The sequence below is a fragment of the Tubulanus polymorphus genome, chromosome 2 (genome assembly GCF_964204645.1).
Source record: "Tubulanus polymorphus chromosome 2, tnTubPoly1.2, whole genome shotgun sequence".
NCBI classification, from domain to species: Eukaryota; Metazoa; Nemertea; class Palaeonemertea; order Tubulaniformes; family Tubulanidae; genus Tubulanus; species Tubulanus polymorphus.
Window position 1 is genome coordinate 23,519,398 of NC_134026.1, and position 23,394 is coordinate 23,542,791.

Consider the following 23,394-nt stretch of genomic DNA (forward strand, 5'->3'; position numbering starts at 1 on the left):
ACGTGAATGTGATTTACACCAGGGCGGTGGGAGACACAACGCGATCAGTTTTCATGCGGGGTGCATCGTTAAGTTCTTTCCTCTTGCCAGCGTTATCAAGTGAGTATGTATATTACGATGTTTTTTAAGAGAACTTTATCTAATCAAACATACATATATTCTTAGGTCTTTATTGCTTCAAAGATCGTTTTGAATATTTGTAAATATTCTTTTTGTTAAGAAGATCAACCAAGAAGGACAAGTAATTATCGGCAGTTCAGAAATATTGCACCATTATGATGCACGACCAAACAAAATCTTTTTGAATAATTCACTCTATGACTCTTTAACCAATTCAGCATACATGATAGTATAGTCGTTAATAAAATTCATTACATGAAAAACATAAAGATTTACTGATTCTTTGAAGGTTATTTTTAGGCTATACATACATAAGTCAAACAATGAAATTCATTTTTAAAATCCAAGGAGTCATATTCTAGTTTGATTCGTACGTCAGACTGGATATGTACAATCTATAGGTATACCTAGACATATTTTCTATTTTTAAGGAGTCAAGTCAGTTAATGATGAACAGAAGCAACAATACGACAGGAATTCATCACCAAAATGCTTCCATATTTCACAACACCGACATGGCATTTATGAGAGTTTATTCGGCGTTCGTAAATCCGATCGTGATATTTTATGGCATAGTTGCGAATCTATTTTGTGTTTATGTATTTAAACGTTGCAAGAACTGGTGCCAACGTACTGTCATTTACCTATTTTCAATATGTCTCACTGACACTGGTCTGCTTCTATCAAATGGCTTAGTTAGATGGCTGGGCTTTGACGACGGTATTAGAACGCCCATCGAAGTACAGAATACCAGCCGTTTATCGTGCAGGACTGTCAGATACGCATTTTCGTTCTTCACTTGCTCCTCCTCGTGGTTGATGATGGCACTCGTTATTGAACGTCTCATGTGCACCACGAACCCTTTTCGATGGACAGCAGAGTCGTTCATGAAGATACGGAAATGGGTTGTTATGTGCGTAATGGCCACAGCCGCGTTGCTAGCAGTTTTTTCCGCCTGGACGAAAGATCTTAAGGTTTCATCCGGTGGGAAACAGGTATGCGTTGGAAACTTGGTAAAACCAGAGTGGTTGGGTTTTTTTCATGGAGTGACTTTCTTTAGTGTTGGATACGCAATACCGCTGATGGCCATTAGTTTCTGCAACGCGATAATAATGATTTCTCTTCGACGGTCAAGAAAAATCTTCAGTGAAACACCGTTGGACCAGGACGCTAGACCGGGACAATCTTCCGTATCATTATCTATGAAGTTTGAGAGACTATTGACGATTGACTTGACAGTTGTTTCTTCAATATTTATAGTAATAACCTCTCAATTACTAATTGTACAACTTTCAATGTGGACATCCTCTCGAATAGGTAGTTTAGATCCTTATATCAATCAGTTAGTGAATTTTTCGATAGATTTAAACAACATTAACTTTGCCATCAATCCAATTGTATATTTGATAAGAATGCCGTGGTTTAGGCAGGCTGTGCGAGATGCTCTTTGTTGTCAGAAGTTAAGCCCAAAGGTTCAACCTATTGGCGACCTGTCGAATTTGGAAACATTTCGTGTAACAAACACTTGTGAGACGCCATTACCCTCGGCTCCTACATCTGCGGACGATGCATTTTGAAATGGATACGTACATGGACACTAATATCCTGTCGAAGTCTGCCCCTGGATCCGCTCATGACAAGTGAAATCTGGAAAGAAGTTAATAAAACCATTGTTGTGAAAAAACGAAACAAATATAGTTCCGTCCGATTACATCATCGTTTATTTAAAGCGTTTTATAACAAACACATTAATTTACAAAAGGTTTTCCGCAATTGAAGCATAGCTCCCAACATCAATCAACAAGGCCGGTGGCTATTATTATCAAATGATCTTATACCCGGAAACAAAATGATGATATAAGCAACGACAAGTAATTAGTGAAATTGAACAGAGGGATGATGATTTCTTGCCTTGACATTATTCGCTTTTCCATCTAGTATGAGGCTCCTTCCGTGATGTCTGACACTTCAAAATAACAATTCAAGTTGGTGGGTTTAGTACATGTATACATTAGACATACGTCCAAAAATCATTCTGTTTTACTAAAGAATAAAACGTTTTCAGATATTCAAACTATCAATAAAGCGGACACGACGACATGATCTTGGTCAGCAACGATGAGAACAGATAAAATTTTCAATCAGATTCAAGAAGATACAAGTAATGTACACATGTCAATTACAAAGTCAATTCAAACCTCACAACCTGACATATACACTGAAATATGTAAATCTGTTCCCAGCCAGATGTAGCGAAAATGTTATGGAGGATAATCAATCATATACATGTTATCTTAAATGGTAAAATCCCTAATCAAATTATTTTCTGGCTCATTCATGCAGCATTCTAATTGAATATATCGGCAACAAAAAACCACCAAATGATCTATTTTTCTGATGTAGCTTGCCATTCAAACCGGCTGTAGAACGCACCACCATTGAATCCATTAACTAACGTGGTAATTCATTCCATGTCTCACCCATGAAGCCCTATGATTTTTTGAAATGGCAGATAAATCCATGATGTTCCGAAGAAGCCAAGATAGCCATATCCATAACAGTGGCAGATCAATCCGAGATACAACAATTCTAAATAAAGGCAATGTTCACTTCCATTATCTTCAGTTCGTTATATTTAATAGTTTAGGATTCTTATTATCCTTACAGGTGATGGTGCAGTTTTTTTCTTCGGATGTCTCTTGTGTTTTAAGTTTCTAAACAAGGCTATTCGCGTTGAGTTAATGGTTGATGTATCTGGACCTCATGGCCTAGTTACTATCAATGGGGTATTTGATTCTGGATACATATGCCTGCACATCCAGGAAAATGTTCTTAAAACAAATCAATGATATAATCAGCGAAACAAAATTTATTCGATAAAAGGAATCAATTGATGGTATATTTTGCAACTGAGATATGAAGCTAAAAACTCACCAACAACAAAAATAAACAATTTTGATTTTACAACTATTGACATATATACATGTATTTAAATACGTTTTTATAGTACAATTTATAATACCCCAAACAGTAAGCAACACGGATTGAGCAAACAAAAAAAGCAGAGGAGATGATTGCTATGAATCCAATGTTAATTACATAATTCTGTATATTCAAATCATAATCGACAAATAACATCCAGTGTTAGTCGGAGAAATGCTGTACTGCAAACTGAATACATCTATTTAGAATATCTTGGGTAGAATGAACACATATTTTGCCTTGCTTTTGGGCAGCTTTTCAAGCAGCAACAAAAGTGTTTTGTTAAAAATAATTTTCAGTAGAACTTTAAAGGGTTTCCTATGCATGTGAAAATCACTTCTCAGTAAGGGATAGTTTTAGAATGCGCTCTAACTCTTCCTCCTCTTGACGTAATCGAATCTCATCTTCTCGTTGTTGTTTTTGAGACATTTCTAACGCAAGACGAAGCTGTTCTTGCTCGTATGTTTCCACAGAAGTGTTTGTACGATTTATGATTGAGTCATTGACGAATTCAGGTTGATCTGCATCATTCACTAACTGTTGATTTGATAACTGTTCTGAAGTAGGTTTCATACTTTCAGCTAGGGCTCTAAGGAACAATGAGAAAACGTGTCATCAAGTTTAATCAAATGTGATTAGTATTATAAATCTTCTAATTCAAAAGATTATGCTAATAACCTTCTACTCCAGCAGTTCTCATCTTAGTTAAATGTCATTTTCGATGTCGATTGATACATTTGCAATAAAAGAATTCAAAAGATTGAATACCTCTGCAGTAATCGTTCTTCTTCAGCTTGCATATCAACTGAAGGCCTCGATTTGTTTAATGCCTCCCAGAAAGTAACTTCATCATTTTCTGTGCCTGTTTCTAAAAGACTTTGTTGTATAGCAAACTGCAGAAGTTCATCATCTTCATCCCGTATTCTTTCATGATGACCGGTTCCTAAAACACAAAATTACAGTAAGTGAATATCAGACGCATCTACGCAGTGTTTCTTAGAACAATTATCACTATTGAAGACTTCATATACCGAGTCTTGAATATGTCGAAGGTGGTTCGAAGCAATCATCATCAACTGCACAATAAATACGATCTCCTTCGTTCAAACATGTAACACCTTGTACGCTTTCATCAGATGCATAGATATTACCAAACGTTATCCGTGCATTCAGTACATGAAATAATGGAATCTCTAGAAAAATAAAAACACAAGCAGTTACAACAAAATCATCAACTGATTTAATACCAGGGGTCCTGGGACACCATTCCCATTTGCTGAAATGCTTGACAATATGAAAATATTCAATGCCCTCTGTTGAACAAATACAGATACCAATAACTTTAAAATTCCATAAAATCATAGAATATGTCAGTAACTAAAACTTTGCAATTGATTGTGGTTACAATATATGCATATCATAGTACAACATGGAAATTCCATGATGCTCCACTATATACAATGCCCCTGGTGACTATATACAGCAACCAATGTTGACCTTGGACATGTACTTGATATTTTCTGAAAAGTATTATGAATACACTAGGAACACACCTATTTTCACCGGGAATCCAGCTGGGAGCTGAAGAGTGATAAAATCTCGAAGTTTCTGGAAGTGAGCATTGCTTGTAGCCATCAGATCAATAATTGGAAGGACTTGCTCCTGCAACGCTAGAGGGTAGTTCTCACAAAGCCACAAAGTTGCCTTGAATTTCTGAACCTTAGTCATCTGCTCAATCGGTCGGCCAATATCGCGTTTATCTAAGTCTATATCGGGATCAAAATATTCCTCTGGAGTAATGCAGCACGGGTTATTATTCATGTGATGAATTTCCTGCAAGCAAAACGTTATCGAAGTCAAAGTTACAAAATATAACTAGGGGTCCATGACACCATGAAATTTCCCTTGAAAACTTGCTGATTCTAGTGAAGAACAATGGCTGCCAGTTGGCCATATTAAATCTGACCAGGCAAATAACTAGATTCATCTTCTGAGGAATTGTGCTGATGGAGAACAATAAACCTACAAAACTTACATGAATACCATTGGGAGCAGCAGATTGTGCCTTTTCCTCCTGTTCAGCGACACCCAGGAATGATTCAAGTGGATTACGACTGGTTTTCTTTGTCCGAGCTTTGTCCTGCTCGGATAAATGTTCTGTTCTAGTTTTAGTGACAAGTTCAACATTGCTAGCACTAAACACTTTACATTCATGTCCATTAATTGATTCAGTTTTATCACTTCTCCAGCCCCAAATGCCTGACTTGTTTCTAAAATAGCAGCAAAACTTTACAGATTCAAAAGTAACAAGCACATTCAGTTCGAATGACACTCCAGTCTAACCCCTTCAATCCAGGTCAGTTAAATCCGGACTTTTCATAAACCAGATAATTACATTGGTTCCAAATTATCCGAAATAAGCAGATTTTACTGCTAAACATTTTGATGCTAAATATTTACCTTTCAAATGATATTTTTTCAACATCTATAAACGTGGTGTTAAGAGGTGCGGTGAGTCTTGCTGCAACAGCATCATCCGAAGGCTGCAAAACTCCAGCATCCATGTCATCTGGTACAACATGTAAGACTTCTGTATACACTTGGCACATATCGTGGTCTATTTCCATCACTTGAGCGGAATTACCTATTCAATAGAACAATTTTCCCCGTAATTACACTTAGAAATCCTGCTGGGAGTCTTACAGGAATATATCCTCTGTCATGGGTTTCATGTAGCGATAGTTAACATACCATTGACATTTCCCTTGAACACAATACTACGACTTCCTCTTTGCCAATTCATGTTATCAAACCCAAGCAAGGTTGTGTCAATTCTTACATTGGCGCCTAATAATAAAGTGAAACAGATACAGTTTTTGCACGGAAGAGTAGATATGAATAGAGACTCATTAAAAACAATTCATAAGATGAACATACCACTTTTATAGACTTTATAAGTATCACTGGGACACATTCTTGAGACGAGTGGAACTGAAATTAAAGTATATTTTTTTTAAACAAATATAGGTGAAACCGATTCTTAGTTTTTAGGTAAATCAAGCCTCAGAAGAAAATAGTTTTTACCCCAACTGGTAAATTCCCATTTCATTTCCACATAAAAATCTGGTGCCTGAAAGTATAAGAAAAAATTACAACAATTGAAGAATAACTCAACGGGGCATTTTTGGTAATTGAAAATGCATATTTGAAGGCTTATCAGCAATTAAGGCATTGAAAATTTTTGGATGGGTTAGATGCATTTTACATTTTTTGCATTTCTAACTAGAAAACGTTTCCTTATCCTACCAATTAGGCGATAAAAGTTTATAAGATTCCACATTATAGGGCAGTGAAAAGTTTACAGTTCATTCAACATCGGGCAACTCAAAATATTTGAGGGTCATGTACAAAGTCCACAAAACCTCCTGGATCTGTGCCTAAATTTGAAACTCTGGGATGATAATACCGGAAAATAATTGATACAGAAATCAGAGTAAATTCAATTGAAAACATAAATTTCAACACACCTCTTTCAGTTTTTGTAGGAGATCTGGAATACCAAGAGTTCGACGGGAATATCGTGTTAAATCACGATGTTGTAAAACAATACTGACTATATCTGGGTCACCAGAACTAACTGCTTCCTGGAGAACTGCAAACAATTTTAACATAATAGGAAAAAATTAATGATAATGAATATTAACTCATACATTCTTAGGCAATAAGAAAAATATTTTGCTCCTACCTGTCCAGTTATTTCTATTTTCTTTATTGGCATCAGCTCCATGTTTCAACAAAACTTTTGTACTTTCAAGATGCCCTAATGTGACAGCAAGATGAAGTGCAGTTCTTCCTCTTGGATCGAGCTGCTCAATATCATACTGAAATAACATAAATTTCTCAGAACACAGAGGCTCAAACTTGCCACAGTAGGGACAATATAGTTAAAGGCTGGTTCTGTACTCAAACCATTAAGCATGTTTGTAAGGATAATAAAGCCAAGCAACAGGGACTTGAAAATATGCGTATTTCAATTATTCAATTTCATTCTTCGATAGCCGAGACCATTGCCAGTTAGTTAGTTACCAAATCGTTCATTCCTTCGTCAGAAAGACTTTTGTATTATGGACGCAATTTTCAACATAACATGAGCATATGGATGAAAATCAGAAACAAGTTAATTGAGGAATTTATCGTTCATTTGAAAAACACGCAAGTCCTTTAACAAACTGAGTCGTAGCGGATCTATTGATCGATAATGAGATTACAGATTGAAACGTCACAGGAGCTTGCGTGACAGGCAGTAGTAAGAAGTTGATAATTGATGTGGTAGAAGTAAAAATGGACCCAAATGGAGGTAGGCCTATTAGACTATTTGTTGTGTACTGTGGTGACTGTGTGAATGTAATGACTCGAGGAGAGGCCAGTGCAAATCAATTCGAGGAACTTTTACCTGTTTTTTCGATAATAATTGATCCAACTCTTCGTGATGATTGTGCCAGACAAGAAGATGAATGGGGTAGGATAGATTCCGCCCCTTTGTCGCCATTTTCTGCAAAAAATATCTGCATAAATGTCAAAACCAGGAAGTAAATAATTCCCAATGCGGAAGTGAAATCCAACCGACCGAGTTACGGTTTGTTGTAAAATATCTGCCATCGTTTCTCTAAGTACTAATCTAATCCAAAAATGTCTATCATTTGATTCTTGTAAATACAGTTTAAAGTGATTGGTTCTTTAGATTTAACTAAATTTTTCCCAATGGAGAAATATTGGGGTTTAAATTCGATGTTTTGACATCCCGTAGGTGGCGCTGATGGTTGGGTATTATTCATAAGACTGTGTATCATGGAATAAAAACGGCCGTATTATTATTGGGAAATTCGTATGTTTACGCGTTATTTAGTTTAATATCAACTCATCCCGATGTCAAGGGGCAGGCTAAGGTCCAGTGCTGACATTTGTTGCGATTGTAATGCCTCGGGTAAGTGAAGTATTAATAATCAAACTTTCGTTCACTTTCGACTTCGTCGCTGCTGCTCTGGATGGATCGGATGAGAATCCACTCCAGTTCTGAGAGGTATTGATAATGTACGTATGCTGCAAGATCTGTCAATTCTTAGTCATTTTTCTGCAATGAATTAGAAAAATATGGAAAGACAATGGTGTACTTGTTTTGAAATTTGATTTAGGATCCAAGCCCATCAGCAAGTGCTGCTGCTATGCTGCTGGTGGTGTGTGATGTCTCGTCATTTCACTCTCTGACTCTGCATCGTTTGTGGTTGTGGTTGAGTTTGTTGCCTAGGGGTTGGACCTAATATCTTTATCACATTGGCTAATGGTGGTTGAAAGTATTATAGGCCTACATATGAGGTGTAGAAATGATGAAATATGACAAGAATCAAAATGTTTGTTGTTGAGTTGTGACAGTTGTACATACCTATTGTACAGGCTGTGCATGAATCTATCATCTTGGTTATAAGGATCAAACTTCATGCCTCTTATGAGTTCTATATTACCAGTACCTTTTCATATTGAATGTGAAACAGGGCCTCATTGTACAGCAACTTGAATTGAGCCCTCTCGCCGACATATAGGCCTAACTTTGGGACGCAAAACTTATCTTTGGAATCAACCATTCATGCAAGATTTCTAAGATTGTACCGTTAGAGGACCCATTTCCTGTATGAGTATGAGTCCTATCACAGGATGCAGCAGTGTAACTCATGGAGAAATGTGATTCAATGTTGTGGGATTTGAACCTGATACGTATCCATTCGTGATCGAATTCCAAACTTCTTGAATAGGCCTATATGGTTACACTAGGATCGTAGAGTGGCGGAGATCTCTGTGGAGGCAACCTCTGCCAGGGCTGGGTGAACTTGAATATCACCTCTTTATATTGTAGCCTACCTTTGAATGTGAGAGTGACTAAGCTACTAATCAGCTGTCACTTCATTCCGGCAAACTGCGATTATGGTGATTGTGAAACAAAATCTTCTGGGAGAGGGCCTCTAGACCCTCCTTGAGGTGCATTACACCTTAGGTGCTGGTGGAAGGACGACTGTGCCATTCTGCACTTCCTACCTCATGATCTTAATTAGGCCTATAAGTTGGCCCCTTTCTCAAATTTTCAATCCGCCCTGATATCAGCTATTTAATTAGATCAGGGAGGTACCTCCCTGGTTAGATACAACATTGACAAGCATGTATGGTATTAACGATTAGCTGCCAAAATTAGAAAGTTGGAATTTCTTTGATGACATTCGGATGGAAGTAAATAAAAAGTGATAATCTCGGAAATAACAAGGGTTTTCTGCCAAACGGTCAGAAAAACCTAATGAAACCTAATGAAGTTGGCTATTTTTAACTTAGGCCTAACATAAAATTACTATTTAATGCTTATGTGTGTGTATTTAATGCTTGTATTTCAAGTCAGAGAGATTACCTTCCCTTTGATTGTGAAGAGCTTTTTTTGATGGAAAAGATGTGTATTATGTCTTCATGGTGGGAAAACTATGTGTTACTGATCATCATTGTCTGTAGGAAGCAACTCTCAGAAAAATGTAGCACTGACTTGCGTGCACACACTTAGACTTTACTTCCACTAATATTAGCTAGTACAGTTCAGAATGTTTATGTTTGTCGATCTCTAGAATATTCTGAGTCTTAACGAGAGTTCTAATTACTCGTATAACATTATGTGTACCATTAACATGAGGATAGTATTCAAAGAGGGTCTTTAAGGCTGCTGGTGTTGCGAAGCTACAATTATCTATGCTTGAACGATGGATTAGCTGCAAGCGGCATAATTCAGACTTTACTTCAATAGTTCATTCAGTTTTCCAAGCAGGAATCAATCAAACTATTATTAAACCTTCTTTACTCACAGGTTTATTTCCATCTAGGCCTAATTAGAGATTCTAGCCCGCATCATGTAGGCCTATTATTGGCCATGTATAAAAAAAACTTAAACATTGTTGTAAAGTGAATACTGTTTTTTGTTCTAAATGGGGTCATAATATTATATATGTGAATTATGTCTGTAGTCCTGAAGGAAATTTGGGGCCCGGATTTGATGAGAATACAAAAGCCATCATTTTTAATTGTTGATGAATGCAGAACCACTGATCTGGAGGGTGATGAATGCAATAGTGTGATCTGGCAGAGTCACATAGGCCTTAGTCACTGTTTTGTGGGTACTGTTGATATGAAGTTGCCAGTGAACTCTATGCAGTTATTACTGCGTGCCTTACATCTACCATTTATTTTCCTTACATTTCTTTGAAAATAAATGTGATCATACCTTTAAATACCTCTGGAAACCAGTTCATTATTTCCTCAGAGTAAGAAGAAGTGAAAGCTATGCTTGTCTGTTTTAAAAAGTGTCTGTTGAGACATTATTATTGGCCATTATGCAGTTCCAATCTCTTTCAGATCCAACATGGGCATCAATAAACCGAGGTGTTTTGATTTGTGATGAGTGTTGCAGTGTGCATAGAAGTTTAGGTCGTCACATATCACAAGTAAAATCACTGAAAAAAGGTTCATGGCATCCCACTGTATTATCGGTAAGAATGCATTCTAAGGGCCTATTTGCTATTTATGCTTTTTTCAATTTCTTAAATGGCTGTGAGCTTGATTTGATAACAGTTTAATCCCAAATACAAACAAACAATGACATGTGAACAATCTATTGTTTCATAGTTGGTCAATCAGCTCGTCAGTATCAGTGCTAACAGTATCTGGGAACATGCGTTGTTGGAGCCATCACAGAACAAACCTGTACGTCGAAAACCTAATCCTAGAGATCAAACACAGTAAGTACCCAGTAACTAACAAATACTCAATGTAGGCCCCTACCATGCTTTGATAAAGATTTGAAACAGTGATTCAAACAAAGTAAGCTGACGATGTACCATATCAATCCTAAAAAATTTTAATTTCATGTTTTCAAATCAAGTTTAAGGAAGATGCCTTTTGGTTTGGGGGCCCACATTTTAAGATGGCTGACTGGCAGCCATCTTTGTTTTTTAAAACAGCTCTTTCAGCAAACAGAGTAGTGATTTTCAAGGTCATTGAATATGTTCAGGGGGTGTTGAAGTCGGCATAGTGTCCTTTCGACCCCTAGTTCTTGTCAGTGAGGCAACACTTGGTGTTTTTCGTGGTTAGTATTAAAAATTGTGGCAGGAATGTTAGATAGTGCCTTCTTTGTAAATGTCTGGATAAGAAAATCTATATCTAATAAGCTACAATGGTAGGCATAGCAACAATTTCTTGTGTACCAGACGGTGTCATTTTTCAGTGCCTGAAAATCTGAGCAATACATGGTGAAAATGTCAATTTCATTTAGCAGGAAAAAAAAATTTTATCTGAAGATAGAACTAACTGACTGAGACTTTCATTGAATGCTAGTGGGTATCACTCAGGGGCGGATCCAGGGGCATGTTGTGACCATGTCGACCAATAAAAAGGGCATATATTCTTAATTTAGGGGGCGGAAAGGTATATCAGCAACATTTTTGAAATTTTACTATCACTTTAGAGCATTCTGAGCATCTCTGAGAGGCATTTAGTCAAGAAAAATAGGTTATACATTTAGGAAAAATATCTATTGTGCATCTCGGGTGGTTACCATGGCAAATTTTGATACAGAGAAAAAATAAAAAGGCACTTTAAAATTCTGTCGACACATTCTAAATCCGCCCCTGTCACTGCAATAGTTAGGAAACTTTGTATAAAATTTCTCAATCAGAGTCTACATGTTTTGTCTTACTTTTCTTTAGTCCAACAAAAGCAGATTTCATACGAGCAAAATATCAGTTCCTGGCCTTTGCGCGAAAACAAAAGGATGGCGAGTTTTCATCGTTCGATGACCTTAATAAGGTAAGAAATTAACTTGCTTGTGCTCTATGCAACAAGAGCCACGTCCATGAGCTGAACTGAACGATAAGACACATGCAATTTGTTCTCAAGATAAACTGACTCTGTCGGTATTCAGTCAGCTGTTGCTAAAGGTGAAGAGTGAGTAATGTTTATCAGAACTCTCTTTTATATCACAAGATGCAAGAGGCTGTCTTACTAAACAGGCCCTGTCAGAAGAAACCCATGTTGATAATTTTTGCTGAATAGTTTCCTTGTTAATTATTCATTTAAAGATTCATAGTTTTTTATATGTTTTTAAGTCATATACTGCTAATCTGAGAGTTATAATGGATGATATATTTTCAGCAACTACATACTTGTGTACGGACTGGAAACCTGGAAACATGTTTGAAACTTTTGTCCTTGGGAGCCGACCCAAATTACATGCATCCAGTAAGTGTCTTGTACAGTGTAACCCCTATGAACTGTGTCAAATATGTGGTTGAATTCAAGAGGTTTTTCCTGTATCTTTTTCTAATCTAAAGAAGTTTTTCATTGTATTGAAATTATCATTACCTTGATCTAGGATATTTTTTCAAATAAGATATTAACGATTATGTAAGTTACTAGCACTACAAGAACTTCTCTGTAAAATCTTTATCTAGATGTGATACACATTAGCCATCTATTGGTTTATATACGTAAACTAGTTTCCTAATAGTACTTTTGATATTGTGTTAAAAGGAAAAAGGTAATTGTCCGCTACATATGGCAGCACAAGCAGGACACATATCAATTGTGGAGTTACTGATTGTCTATGGAGCAGATCCTGGAGTTCCTGATGTGCTAGGACAAACACCAGTCAACTATTCACGGTAACAGTCTTCACATTTCAAATATTACAGAATAATATGAATTTTTCACCTTTCCACACTCTTCTGACTAAAAGTATAAATGCTTTTGTATTTGGAAGCTATGCACAATGAAAACCATCGAATGATATTCAGACATGAATTAGCTACAAACAAAGAAAATGGGTTTTTTCAACTGATTGAACTGCTTATTTCTGTATGGCTATTGATGTTAACATGTTACTACCATCTGTATTACACACTTCAATTTTATTTCATCTATGACAGACCCACAGACCCCAGTTACCGACCTTTACTACAGAAAGTCTGTTATCGTTGCTTTGTAGCTATATTACAAGTTGTGGTTTGTCATGAATCATATTTGCCTAATTTTTCTTTTTTAAATAGAGCCGAAGGTCATATAGATTTAACTGATCGGTTGATAGAATGTCAATATGAGCTGACTGATCGTTTAGCTTATTACCTTTGTGGGAGAAAACCAGGTAAGAGCTCAATCCTACTGAAAGCATTTCATACATCAATTATCTACAATATCATATAAAGTAATTGAGTGCTGGCACCAACCGTCTGAGCGACAAATGTGCATATCTTTTAGATCATAAAAATGGTCAGCATTTTATCATCCCGCACATGGCTGACAGTAGTCTAGACTTATCAGAACTAGCCAAAGCTGCCAAGAAAAAATTACAAGCTGTGAGTAGTCAATTTCACTGGTTTCAACAATGGTTTTTTAAATGTGCTTGAATTACAACACATTATACGCACATGTATGGTGCTGCCACGTTGTATGATAAGATGAAACTAAGTACCTAAATCCTTACTTGCAATATTTTTACATATCGTTTGTCATGATTGTATTTCAGTTACCAAATCACTTGTTTGAAGAGTTAGCTATGGATGTTTATGATGAAGTTGACAGACGAGAAAATGATGCAAGTAAGTTGTCATAGTTGTTTAGTATAATTATCTATTGATATGAGTACTATGATACTTGACACTGACTAATTATTTGTAATTTTTCAGTTTGGCTTTCAACACAAAATCACAGTACATTAGTAATGGATAGGCAAAGTATTCCATTTTTACCAGTCAACCCAGAACTTTCATCAACAAGAAATCAGGTATGATTACCCTCATTATTGTCATAAATTGCAATAGGCTTGATCTGATGTCCACACCTTATCTTATTTTAAAATTTCAATTTTTCCCAATGAAGAAATATCAAATAAGCATTTCGAACATTGATGCACTTACCGGTATTATAAGTTTTGATAGTAGGGTAAGTTAATAAGCTGAAATTTCTTATTCAGGGACGTCAAAAACTGGCTCGTTTCAATGCAAGAGAATTCGCTACGCTAGTCATTGATATATTGAGTGAAGCTCGACGAAGGCAGTTTGGTATTTCGAGCCCGATTCAATCGCCACGTTCGGACAGGCATGGTAGGTTATACTGTAATGATTCTATAACACTGTTCATTAATATCATCATGCGTGGCTATCAATCAAGAACTGTCAAGCTTGTATGGTTATTTCTGTGAATGGTATTAGCATCGACTAATGATGTTTTCTGCTTAATGATCATCAAAAAGGGAGCATAAAAATCATGTGTGCCTCATGCATGTTTATTTGTAGGAAGTGGAAATGCTCCAAGTTTCTCTGCAACTTTTGAATTTGTTTCAAACTGAAATCTTAAACTGGTTAAGTCATTAGTGCATTGTGCATCTTTTTGTTTGAAGATCTTTGTCATGTTTGTGTCATATATATTTCTCTCAGACTCTGTGAACGGTGAACTGCAAGATGAACCCCTGTATGACAGCGTTCCAGTTGATACCCGTAAGAATTTTTGTTGTTTGAATGTTTGATTGTCTCTATCATAACCTGATCCTGACTGTGATGTTTTCTGCTAAATCTTAAATTCTCATTAATCAAACCTGGTGAGATTTTCATGGGGAAAAGGTTAGACGTTAGAAATTTATAGTGTAGCGTAATATATCAAATCTAGGATAGATCGGGAATCGGTATCTGTTCTTGGTCACTTAATCGTATTTAACGTTAATCATATTCTTTTATCTACAGAGATAAAAAGCATCATTATCTGCATCATTTACGTATTTTCACCAAGTGAATTATTTCAACATTCTCCATCATGTGTTTTCTCTTGAATTATGTGTGATATAAAATTGTTACCCTTAACTGTTTGGTAGGATCATTACCGAATTATCCAAAAATGATATCTAGATGTCTTCTTTCTCCTTTGATTTATTTTCTGCATACTTAGACCCTCAGAATGGGAGGCAGTCGGGTTACCATAATGCAGTTGACGATGAGCCATTATATGACAGCGTTCCAGCCAGTAAGAATTCATGTCTTCCCGTTGTGTGCATGTTGTTTTTTGTTATGATTTCTGCATGCAGGACTTAAGATATTTTGCTTTTTAGGCAATCCCTATTTTCAGTTTGGTGTGGATAGCAGATAAGAATTTCAGTGTAGATTGTGTTTCACTTTGAGCACTTTGTTGACAACCTTTTCTTCAGTATATACATATAGAATTTGGTTCATTTTCACCGGATTTTCCCATGTACGTTTACATCAGCAGAAATTGTGGCTACTTGTCATTTCTCGTTATTTCTTATCAATAACGTCTTAAGAACAAAAAAGAGTTACGAGGAATTAGAATCTATTATTGAGTTCATAATTGAAAGTATTTAAAAATGATAAGAATTAGAGTAAAATACTCGTGCAAGTATTGTACCATATCCTGAATTTGGGTGTTTCTTTACATGAGGTCAGTGCATGGTTGTGAAATACTATAGATTTGTGTAGATGATAATATTTGCATTTTTTGCTCTTGATGAAATTGATTGGCAAAAAAGATCAAGTATATTAGCTCATTGTTGTGTTGTTAAGTGAGAAATAATTTCTTAAATGCTGCTTTCATGTATTGCATACTGTTTAGATGCATTTTTAAGATAAGGATATGCAATTACTGATGTGGCCCTTTTGTAAATTGCTTGTGATTAGATAATATTGTTAAGACAACTTAATTGTCAGAACGAGTGTGAAAAGCTTTTCATGTAATTGCTATGAAATTGTACAATTATACAAAGATGCCCTATTTATATGTATAAATCATGAAGGGTTTCACGCTGCATGTTAGAACTGTTAGTAATTGGTAAAGTGCCATACCGTAGTTCAACTAACAATAGGGTGTTGGAGAAAGGCATAGCATGACTGGCTACTAGTACCACTGCTACTACTACTAACCTGGAAGCAAATTTCTAAACACTCACCATTGCCTATATCGCTATTACGAACAGTACTGGAGGAAGATGTGTACACGGATGCCATAGATGAACAGAATATTATACACAGTGATTATAGCGAAGTTGAAGTTGGGACAGCTCGGTTAGTTGCAGCCCCAGAAACAGTTACATCGCTGACCAAGGCAGTATATTCAGAGGAAACTATTGAGGAAGTTGAAGATGATGGTGATGATGATGATGATGAATCACATTATGATAGCGTCGCATCTTTGATCGAGGGTTAGTACCGACAGATGACGTCTATATTGGTTCTCTATTATATCGGATCGAGTTTTTATCTGTGCTTGGGTTAAATTTATTCGAGTTATGAAAAGGGAGAAATTTTTTTCAATAGTTGTAATGATTGTTGTTTAGTTTCTAGTGGCGATGCTTCAAGGGAAAAGGTGAATTATGAAGTTTTTGTTGTGCTAGGAAAGTTTATTCACTCCCTATGGTGACATACTGCAGCATTAATATTAACCAGTGGTTACAATTAACCTTTTGACTAAAAATGCATCAAGAACATCGGGAACTGCTCCCTGCCATCCTTATTTGTGTGAATCAAGGATTTAAATTTTGTATTTTGCCGCAATCACACAAGAGACAATTTGGCCCGGATCAGACCCGAGTCAAATTTGGCCCATGTCTAATTAGAGTATGATAAAATTTTTCATCGGGCAAAATTTGGTCTGTTTCTAACTAGCAGGCACTGACCCATTTGGCACCAGTGAATCACGAATGGTTTGCATGGGCAAAATTTGGCCGCGGTCAAAATCAGTTGTGTGATCGCGACTTGTATTTTCAGCCAATTCCTTTTTTGTATAAATCTGTACTAGTACACATAGGTGATACGTTTTACTAATCTAATTCCTTTTGTAATTATATCCTGGGCTTTTTAGGTGCTTTTCTGCTGTAAACATTTCCATGAAATATCATGTTCAGTTTGTTGTGTTCTAAGTGTTTTTAACATTGTGTTAACGCAGTGATTTTTTTGAGTATTTAGATTTTGATGGTGTATCTATGCACTATATCATTTTTATAATTTTTGCATTTTACTTTATTTTTGTTAGACTTGCCTATCTATAACAACATAAACTTCTATGGTGTATTGCCAACAATGGCTGAGGAAGACTCCCAGAACCCAAACTTTGATGGTAGCTCCCCCTGCAATCAATACCTCGATGGTGAGATATTCTTGCATTGGTTATAGTGCATGACCGTAGATACCCATGCCCTTTGCCTAAAACTAGACATGTTTATTCACCAAACCAATTCCGTTTATGATATGAAAAAAAACCCTACAAAGGTGATAGTTGAATGCTAATTTAACCTGCTTGCCAATTGTGCTTTGGTACCCATAAATGAAACATTTTTATGGATTAAGTTAGTGAAAGCACTACTCAAGTTACATTTATTTGTATTTCACATAGTTTTGTTCTGCCATTCTCTGAATTTTATGACTAAAAATACCAATTTTCTGTCATTTAATCTGCTATATGCTAGACTTTGATGGCTTAAAATGTACTTTTTTATAAATATTTGTTGCTTTTGTTTAGATAATGAGCTCATTGTTTTGTTAATAATCCCATTTATATATATTTTCATAGAACTGGATGATGTTCTTGCTATTATGTATTCAAAAGTTATGTAAAACGTTTTCAGGCTCGGAGCTTTATATCCACGTCAATATCATCAGTACATGTATAGCCTACTATCATTACTAAGCTATATTTGATTGTGTTCATAATACTTGTACTAATATTCGTGTCTCAATTAGCATTATCACTTACAAACAGGACTTCTGAAAACATGAAAAGCAGCTGTATGAAGCTAGTTGTGTTCTATGTAAACTGCAGTTAGATCAACTGTGGTTAGAATTTTGGTTGTTGAAGACTGCTGTTTACTCTGATGCTAATCAACCGGTTTTGATGTTTAGTTTGACCTCTTCTCGGCCAAGTGTTTGGTTAATGGGTGTTACGTTGTTTACAGGGAGTCCCAATGAATTATGTGTCAATGATAGCAAAATGAAGAAGTCCTTGAGTAACATCAGTGATGATGAGCCGTTGTACGACTCGGTGGCGTCGGACGAAGATTATGGAATGCTACCAAATGTGGATAAAACGCGGGCAGCGAAAAAAGATATGGCGACTAGCAACATAGAGAAACAGCCACAACCACCAGGAGAGGTGAGTGAGAAAAATCTGAAATACTGATCATTTTCATTTTAGTTCATATACCATGAGACTACAATTGGAGATTACTTGTTCGCTAGTATCTTACTTGTAAATACGTACATATAATTCATCTTATTTGTTGTATCATTATGAAGTGAAGTTTGTTGCTTTGGTTATTTTATGATAAACATAGATCGGACGTGCATGAAATGTAGTAACACGTGTTTATGATAGAAAGGTCATCACTGAAACCAATATGCTATTATTTTATGATGGATAGACTTATGTATTCTATGTTTCATATTACTGTTACCGCAAAGAATAAATGTGGGTGTGATTGGAGAAGTTATTTTCAACTTAATTAGCTATTATTACAAACTGATGAATGTATGTTGCTTTTGATGTCCGATATCGTGTTATTGATGTTGTTATTTTTGCTTTAGGAGCTTACTGCTCCTATGAAGGGCAGTACATCCCCAACATCTATGATCTCGTTCACTGAGGTGAGAAAAAAGATGATTACTGTCTGATTGTTTGCATGTGTTTGGCATGATGCTTCTTGTATCAGATACAGAGCAGAAAAATTAATTAGTTGTAATCATTACTGGAGTGAAGAGATGCATGCTCATTATTCATTGTCTTTGGGGCTCGATTTCCTGTTAAAAACTCATTTGCTGATATTAGAAGAGTATTTTCTGAATGTCCATAATATGTTGGTACATGCATGAAACCGAATATAAATAAATGTTTGTTTTGTCTTTTATTCAATTATCAGAGACGTATTCACATGTTTAGTTCAGTTTACCTCCCAACTGCAAGAAACAGTGTAACCCTAGTGGGTCTTAAGAGACGGCCAGGGCTTTTTTGTAGGTTGTTGTCACTCATAACCTGACTAAGTTAGCAGAGCTTAGTCCATGTACCGTATGTGTCTTGACAGCCAATGCCAGGGGTGGTTTGGAACCAGGCTTGGTTCCCAGTCCTCCACTTAATGAACTGAGCTAATTACACACGACCTGGGGCCCTTGAAAAAATATATCAAATGGGATTTGAACAATTGTGGTTATTTATTATTTGTAGAGTTTAGCCTCATCTGAGCACTCGGATACACCAATTACTCTCGAAGAATACATGGACGTTAAACGATCACTAGTGACATCAGAAGCCCGAGTAAATCAACTCGTTCAATTAAATACGGAACTGAAACTACAAGTAGCTCAGTTATCACAAACAGTAAGTACCTGCACCTAACAACCTCGTGGTTAGCTAGAGATAATCATCTTAGGTGATTTTTTTATGAGAAAAGCTTTGCGTAACTGATAGGAAAGAGTTATTGATCTGTATGAGCTGTGTGTGTAATTTCGGCGCACTTACTTTTAATTTCTTTTTTTTTTGCACTCGATAGTGTACTGCTAGGAAACACCATGTCTTGCGTGTATGTCCCTGGCAATTGAGCTGTTGCATGCAGATTTTTTTCTGACAGTTCGATCTATGGTTCGTTTACGCTATATTAGTTTATTGAATGATGAACTTCCTGATTTAGTGAACGTTAATCACCAATTGAACGAGGATTACATCCTGTGTCTCTTTTTTAGGCTACAATATACCAGTACTACAGTGTGCACTGTTTCAGAACTACATAGAACACTATTCCAATATCTATTTTCACATTTGGTGCTGAAAAAATAGCTGACATATTATTAAACTTAAGTTTGCACAACATCCTTTTGGAAAATCATTTTTATGCGTGAAGTTTTATTTAGGAATGATTTAGTATAGTTATTTTTTTTTGGTTCACATTCACATTTCATGACACTATTTTCATCATTAATCTGTCCCTTGATGATGAATTTTCCATAATTGCATCATTACTGTCTTGCTCAATTATTAATCTATTACACTGTTGTTTTTCTTTTGTTATATCTGCTGCTATTCTCAGACATCATCATCATCATCATCATCATCATCATCATCTAATGTTCTGTCATTATGTGTGCCCATCATTCATTTTTGAACGTATGAAAATTCTTTGATTTCAGGTGCAAAGTTTATTACAAGAGAATGCAGCTTTTCGGCGGCTCCAAAAACAGCAAAATAGTCAACACCATCAGATGACAACGACTACACCTGTTGATCAACGACCACCATTGTCACCTCAAACGTATACAACATTACCCAATGGGCATAGTCCTGAATCAAATATTCACAGTGTAAAACCTCCTCCAGCCCGTCCACAGTCAATGTTTGAAACTAGAGACCAACAACGACCAGTTCCTAAACATCCGAATGTAAGTCACTTTCCCATCAAAAACAAAGCTACTGTTTGTGAATTTGAGTCGGTATAAATGTTAATTACAATTTTTGCAGGTGTCATTAGCTGAAGAGAATAGTTCTGAATATTCCACCACCAATCAACCGGATCAGGTAGACAATCGTTCGATTGATATAGATTGAATAAATCCTAGCAGAAAAAAATATTTGAGATGACTACCCGTACTTGAAGTGTAAAACCAATGACCTATAATTTGATACTTCTGATTGCAGGTTATGGACAGAAGTGGCCCGAGATTACGAAAATCTAGTGCACCGGCATTAACACCTATTCCACAGGGTACAGATGCAGATTATGATACTCCACCTAGTCATCGACATACAAGTGATTCAGTTAGTTCAAGGTAATTGAATAAATATGAATTGGTATTTTGAGATTGTAATCTTACATAAAACAGTAACCTGAAATCATTTTTAAGTTATTTGTTGATGAGTGGTATATTTGCTTAATCATAGATCTGATAGTAGTGGTCATTTCACATCTGCATCGGATGGTAGTATGACACCTGGTACTCCGTCACATCCACATCCGCTAGATTTAGAGGAAGACATGCCAACGCAAGAAGATGTCGTCAAGAAAACTGAACGAATCACCAAAAAAATACAAGAACTGTTAATTTCCGCTCAAGAAGGAAATCATAATAGGTATTCATCTGTTCGGATTTGTTTGTTACATTTGATTATCATCATCATTTCTATCAAACTCATTTAGAGTAAATACCGGTAGTGTTCAGGGAAAATTGTTCTGTCTTTTTTGTAGTTATGGGCCTTGTTCAGATAAAATACATTTAGCCGTATGCGAAATGGCAGCAATATTTCCTCAGGTAAGCGCATGCTAAGATAATTGACTATGTGCTTTCGGTAGAATTAATCAGTAATAATGAATATTTGGATTATATTCACAGAAACCGAAGACTGAAATTGTTCAAAACGGACTAAGAGCGCTAACATATAGTGCAGTGCGTTTACAAGAGGAATGTCGCAGTACTCCGATGGATAGTCGTGGAAATATAGACTATCGAATAAAAACTCAACAAGTCATTCAATGTGCCTATGACATTGCCAAAGCCGCAAAACAGCTAGTCATGTTATTCCAATAGTGCAGAAAAGCTTACTGGTATATGGGCCTCAAAAGCAATATTTTAATGCATGCTTCATAGAGTACATTCTATCATAAAACAATGTTCTCATTCAGTCCCTTGAGTTTTCAGCGAATATCGCTGAATTGGTGATTTTGATCCATGAAATATCAAGTGTAAATATTTTCAGCTCTGCCAGCATTTTAAAAATCAAGGCAATAGCTCAGGTTATTGCTGTTATTGTCATAATACATTTTCACACTAAAGACTATATATGTCTGCGATTTTGATAGAGCTGCCAAATGATATTAATATATTGAATTTTCTCTTTCTTGGTAAGCAGCTACAAGTATTTTTTGTACATTTCAAAAAGCCCCTATGCTTACTGAATGTGTAGTGTAGATCATACCTTACAAGTACATATGTTATAAAGAATATTCACATGAATGTTGGTGCTAATCTACTTTACATGGCTTAGCATTTCTCATCGCCATATCTTACTTTTCCAATGAAGGTCATTTCCAAATATATTTAACCAAAAGGTGATTCAGAGAAGATGCTTTTCGATGCAATGATTATAAATGCGCAAATGTGTCTCTGATTTCTGCCAAGAACCAATGATTTGCATATATATGTGTACATAACACTGCTATGTTAAATCTTACAATGTGGCTGTTGAATGTCCATAGCTTCACTAAAATATAGCCGTACTTGGAAGACTTTTTAATATTTGGTCTCCCTGCAAATCAGATCAAAATTTCAATCTTGAGATGTAAATGTTTTCTCTGAATCAGATAGCTGTTCTATTGTATGGCATGAAAGTTTGTTCAGCTATGCAGAATCTTATGTTATGAATATTTTCTCGACTAAATACATAATATGTACATATGGAAATTAGTATGGTACTACTTAAATCATGTGTTGTTGCTGTAGTAAACTTTTGAATTAGCTGTTAACAAGGTTTATAAGAATTGGTCAGATGCTATGTCTGGTCAGTAGACCTAGACTGATTTGTATTGTGCATTAGGTACAGGTTTTTGTTGTATTCCTAGAATGATTCATTGATTAATGTACATGTAAGCCATCTGTGATATGTGTGATGAATTTGCAACAAAATGTTAAACCATTTTTTATTGCTTTGCGGATATACCGTAGTGTTTTTCCCATGAAAAAGGTACCAGATATTTCTATGAAAATGAATTGATTGGACATTATAAAAACATACAAGTAATGTACGGTATACAATTTCATAGAAATTTGATTTGACAACATTTCGTATTCAAATTAGCAAAATCATTTACTAAAAAGGGAGTTGTTTAGTTTGGTTTAGTTACCAGGTATACCTTTTATACATTTTGGAGTGTGGGGCCCATAAAATTAAGGTTGGTTTCGAAAAAATCATTAGGCATTTAATTAAAGAAAATGATGATTAAAATGCAAAAGGCATAGAATAGTTTGGAGAGTATAGTGGAAAATAATTTTTAGTGGATAACAATTTTTATTTTCTTTTCCTTGTGATCCCGCATTTTGTGCTATTAATTTGTAACGTGTAAAAAATGTACAATAAAGTGCGTAGTTTATGTTAGAGAAAAGTACTCTTCCTCGGAGTACTATACTTTTGTTTCGAACAAATAAATTATCTTAATAAAAATTGATGGTGTTTTTAGTCTTT

At 35.8% G+C, this 23,394-nt stretch overlaps 2 protein-coding genes across 5 annotated transcripts; one reads left to right on the forward strand and one right to left on the reverse strand.

Annotated features, from left to right (window-relative positions):
* Positions 1-1,826: 1,826 nt before the first annotated feature.
* On the reverse strand, positions 1,827-19,804 carry LOC141900496 (ankyrin repeat domain-containing protein 13D-like). Its single transcript, XM_074787416.1, has 13 exons — positions 19,687-19,804; positions 7,556-7,654; positions 6,848-6,983; positions 6,630-6,754; positions 6,187-6,232; positions 6,040-6,093; positions 5,854-5,949; positions 5,563-5,746; positions 5,138-5,372; positions 4,656-4,935; positions 4,134-4,295; positions 3,871-4,045; positions 1,827-3,691 (listed from the first exon to the last, which is right to left on the reverse strand). The coding sequence occupies exons 1-13, from the start codon at positions 19,774-19,776 to the stop codon at positions 3,436-3,438; spliced, it is 1,938 nt and encodes a 645-aa protein (XP_074643517.1). The 5' UTR covers positions 19,777-19,804; the 3' UTR covers positions 1,827-3,435.
* On the forward strand, positions 7,936-23,343 carry LOC141900495 (ARF GTPase-activating protein GIT2-like). 4 transcript variants are annotated; one of them, XM_074787412.1, is made up of 22 exons: positions 7,936-8,086; positions 10,540-10,673; positions 10,810-10,922; positions 11,889-11,988; positions 12,334-12,420; positions 12,712-12,842; positions 13,227-13,321; positions 13,435-13,532; positions 13,703-13,775; positions 13,863-13,960; positions 14,150-14,279; positions 14,613-14,672; positions 15,118-15,192; positions 18,131-18,327; positions 18,759-18,818; positions 19,393-19,545; positions 20,352-20,600; positions 20,680-20,736; positions 20,857-20,987; positions 21,100-21,288; positions 21,404-21,467; positions 21,549-23,343. In XM_074787412.1, the coding sequence occupies exons 1-22, from the start codon at positions 8,029-8,031 to the stop codon at positions 21,741-21,743; spliced, it is 2,547 nt and encodes an 848-aa protein (XP_074643513.1). In that variant the 5' UTR covers positions 7,936-8,028; the 3' UTR covers positions 21,744-23,343. The 4 variants fall into 4 exon arrangements, with proteins under 4 accessions (XP_074643513.1, XP_074643514.1, XP_074643515.1 ...); XM_074787413.1 differs by lacking the exon at positions 18,759-18,818; XM_074787414.1 differs by lacking the exon at positions 15,118-15,192.
* Positions 23,344-23,394: the final 51 nt, after the last annotated feature.

Bases quoted from the DNA above. Each gene is read 5' to 3' on its own strand.
- LOC141900495 (XM_074787412.1), top strand. From the start codon at position 8,029: ATGTCAAGGGGCAGGCTAAGGTCCAGTGCTGACATTTGTTGCGATTGT. The intron at 15,193-18,130 runs GTAAGAATTCAT...CGTTGTTTACAG, and splicing joins ATATGACAGCGTTCCAGCCA to GGAGTCCCAATGAATTATGT. The intron at 18,819-19,392 runs GTGAGAAAAAAG...TATTATTTGTAG, and splicing joins CTATGATCTCGTTCACTGAG to AGTTTAGCCTCATCTGAGCA.
- LOC141900496 (XM_074787416.1), bottom strand. From the start codon at position 19,776: ATGCAACAGCTCAATTGCCAGGGACATACACGCAAGACATGGTGTTTC. The intron at 6,755-6,847 runs GTAGGAGCAAAA...AATTGTTTGCAG, and splicing joins AAATAGAAATAACTGGACAG to TTCTCCAGGAAGCAGTTAGT. The intron at 4,046-4,133 runs GTATATGAAGTC...TTTGTGTTTTAG, and splicing joins TTCGACATATTCAAGACTCG to GAACCGGTCATCATGAAAGA.